The 3,567-nt window shown below is 41.4% G+C and overlaps 1 protein-coding gene across 1 annotated transcript; it reads left to right on the top strand.

The window, feature by feature from the left end:
• Nucleotides 1-242: 242 nt before the first annotated feature.
• On the top strand, nucleotides 243-3,214 carry LOC115204613 (mesenteric estrogen-dependent adipogenesis protein-like). The gene is made up of 5 exons (XM_029770279.1): nucleotides 243-562; nucleotides 675-811; nucleotides 1,386-1,501; nucleotides 1,631-1,801; nucleotides 2,474-3,214. The coding sequence occupies exons 1-5, from the start codon at nucleotides 366-368 to the stop codon at nucleotides 2,513-2,515; spliced, it is 663 nt and encodes a 220-aa protein (XP_029626139.1). The 5' UTR covers nucleotides 243-365; the 3' UTR covers nucleotides 2,516-3,214.
• The last annotated feature ends 353 nt before the right edge of the window (nucleotides 3,215-3,567 follow it).

Here is a 3,567-nt window from a genome sequence, read left to right on the forward strand (position 1 = left end):
GTTTAACAGCATTCTTTTTCATAACAAACCAATGCATTTTTAAATACATTGTAGTTAAGGTAGAGTATGATTTCATTTAATAATTTGATTAGAATTATTTTAACACCAATCATAGTCAAAACTATCGCAAACTGTTTGACTTGAAAAAATACAAAACATAATTTTTTTTAAAAGAGCTGTTTGGGAGCCAAAAGAGCCGGTTCTTTTTGGTGAACTGAGCCGAACGAACCTGTTTACTGTAAAGAGCCGGAATTCCCGTCACTTGTTTATCTGGGGTTACAATAAGTTTATTTCCTCATCACGTCATCTGGAGCAGCAGAAAAACACATTGCTCAAGACAGAAAACTCCACATATCTCCAAAGACATGAAGATCACAGACGTCTCTCGCTGTACGATGGAAGTTATAGAAGTTGAGGAATTCTTGCGGAACCCTCCGCCCGGTTTCACGGTAGAGGCTGGCTACCGATTCGTGAAAAGCGATCCTGAAAACTGCTGCGTGTTCATCGATGACTTCGAGTTATCCAGAGGAGGAAAAGTAGTCTTCCAGCACTCGCAGGGAAAGTAAGGAATATGTTCATTTAAAAAGTTTGATACATTAGTCAGCCTTGAAAATAGAATTAATTCAGCATCAACTTCTTAATTAAATAGCAATCGAAAATGTATTTTCTTTCAGGAAAATCACAGTGCGCAATTTGGGAGATTACACTCGCTTCAGGAAGAGCCTAACCTCAAAAAAGATATATATACTGGTGTCTGCATGTGAAAGTAAACCTTCATCGACAGATGGGAAAGCTCCCAAAAACATAAAAGGTAAAACTTTTCGCTGTTCTATCTATAATGGACCTGCTGCAGCAGACAAGGCGTGTTCTGCACTGTAGTCCATGGTTTCCCTAAATGACTTTTCATAACGTTACTCTTTACTGCATCAAATAGCAGATTTCATATGTACAGGAGTAAATGTTAGCCTGATACAGTATGTATGTATTGGTGGATATCAGCAGCACATCATTCTTAACCATGCAGTGAAACAACATGTTATTTATGTATTTTTTAACCTGGGCTGGCCCTTCCATATGGAGGTTATAATGAATCACTTCCTGCTTCCCAAATTGTACCTTATTCCCTATATAGTACACTACTGTTGGCCAGGGCTTTGGTCAATATATTGCACTATATAGGGAATATGGTGCTATTTGGGATGTAACTGTGGTTTTTGACCGGTTGCAGGCGGTGCAGAGTGACCTTTAAGTATGACTCACAGCTTAACTACAGAGACTCATGGCTTATTACTAACTAACACAGTGGCCTTCACAGGACTGACTGACTCTTTCTGACGCTCTCTCTCTCTCTCTGACTCTCTCTCCTTTTCTCCCTCCCTCCCCAGTGCTCCAGCAGTATGTGGTGTCCATTGATGGCCGTAACCCTCTGATCAAGTGGGAGATTGAGAGAGGCCTGGACAGGACTATCTCCTCTGTGGCTGGGGAGAGCTACAGGGTCGACGTGAGTTTGTCATTTTTCTGTTAGAAAGATAACATTTAATAAGAGTGATTCTTAGAAAACAAGCTTGTTTTCTTTACGCAGCCACCTCTCAAAAAAAATACATTTTTCCCTCTGCTTTTTTGTTTTCAGATTGACCTGTGTGATGCATTGCGTGGCTGGGCAGGGGAGAGTTTCTGTCTCCTAGGCAACAGAGAGAAGGTCACGCCCGTGTGGAAGGATACCTGCTTCACCCTGAAATATTACTCTGATGCCCTCTTCGACTTCCCACACTGGCTCGGCTTCAGCAAACGCCATTTTAAGGTCAAATACAGTGATTGAATAAGGCCTATTTATTTATTAATGTATCTGGAACTTTCCTCTTAGCTTATTGATGTATATTCTCTACTGCGGACAGTTTACTGCTGAATAGTCTGTGTTTCTCTGAATCTTACTTGTGGCCATCAAAGGGTGGGTCACTATAATATCCCTGTCCTCCTGAAGTGTGAACTCATTCACTACTTCCCACAAATCTAAAAGCATTGAAATATGGTGGAGATTCCCACCAGCCCATTGCTCCGCCAAATTTCTTACACCAGTAATTTCCTTTCAAATCAGTGAAGGAAAGGGAATAGATCCACTCTGGGAGGAAGGAGATGATTGGGCCATAGCTAGGGTGTCCACTCTGTGAGGAAGGAGATGATTGGGCCATAGCTAGGGTGTCCACTCTGTGAGGAAGGAGATGATTGGGCCATAGCTATGGCGTCCACTATGTGAGGAAGGAGATGATTGGGCCATAGCTAGGGTGTCCACTCTGTGAGGAAGGAGATGATTGGGCCATAGCTAGGGTGCCCACTATGAGAGGAAGGAGATGATTGGGTCATTGCTAGGATGCCCACTATGAGAGGAAGGAGATGATTGGGCCATAGCTAGGGTGTCCACTATGAGAGGAAGGAAACCAACACATTTATTTACTTTGTGATTTCTTCCCTGTAGATCTCCTATCATGGAAGATGCGACCTTAGCAAGAATCAATAATAACTATTTGATGGGCAAGAAGACTGGACATAGGCCAAAGATGATCTATTATATTGACAAGGTAGCCGAGTGACCGCTCTAACAATGGAAATGCATGTCCTCAAGGCTTGAAGGCAAGTGAAGTCAGGTGGGACCATACTAGCCAATGAGAGGGCAGATATGCGTGTGAACAACAGGCTCAACCAAGTCATTTTTCGCAAAGCTGCCGGAATGCCACCTGCATCCACTTATATCAGTACATTTGAAACAGTCTAAAAATTACAAAACTTCTATTCAAATCAAGTTAGCCCTATGTAATTCAACACTCTCTCATACACCTCCATACAAAAAAAGGTCATATCTCACACGGACATATTAAGGAGTAAATCCTCTCTTCGCCTCTTCCAAGGCCCATGTTTCAGTGGACAGCGACACCTGTCAGTTGAAGTGAGAAGCTGGGATACCTGCTACCTGCTATGCAGGATTCCACCACTTGGCGGAGCTGTTTATCAGTAGACTGGATCATCTCGTTGAGTGTAGGACATGGATGGTCAGTTCAATGCTGCTGCTTTGGTTTGAGAATTTAACCCTCTGCTGCACTGTTATGTTAATGGGAAGATGGAGTAAGCCAGTCAGCACGAAACTATTGAAAGAATAGCCCAAAAGACTTTACAATAAGTTGTTTTATCATGTTCATAAATACAGTGCCTTCAGAAAGTATTCACTCCCCTTGACTTTTTCCACATTTTGTTGTGTTACAGCTTGAATTTACAATGAATTAAATTGAGTTTTTGTTTTTGTTACTGACCTACACACAATACCCCATAATGACGAAGTGGAATGATGTTTTTAGATCAATTTTAATAAAAAATGAGTCTTAAGTATTCAACCTCTTATGACAAGCCTAAATAAGTTCAGAAGTATACAAGTCACATAATACGTTTACATGAACTCACTCTGTGAGCAATAATAGTGTTTAACATGATTTTTGAATGACTACCTCATCTCTGTACCCTCTGTTGTTTGTTATTGTAGTTTGGTCAGGGCGTGGCAGGTGGTGTTTGTTTTGTGTT

This window comes from Salmo trutta, chromosome 12, assembly GCF_901001165.1.
Source record: "Salmo trutta chromosome 12, fSalTru1.1, whole genome shotgun sequence".
In the NCBI taxonomy this organism is placed as follows: domain Eukaryota; kingdom Metazoa; phylum Chordata; class Actinopteri; order Salmoniformes; family Salmonidae; genus Salmo; species Salmo trutta.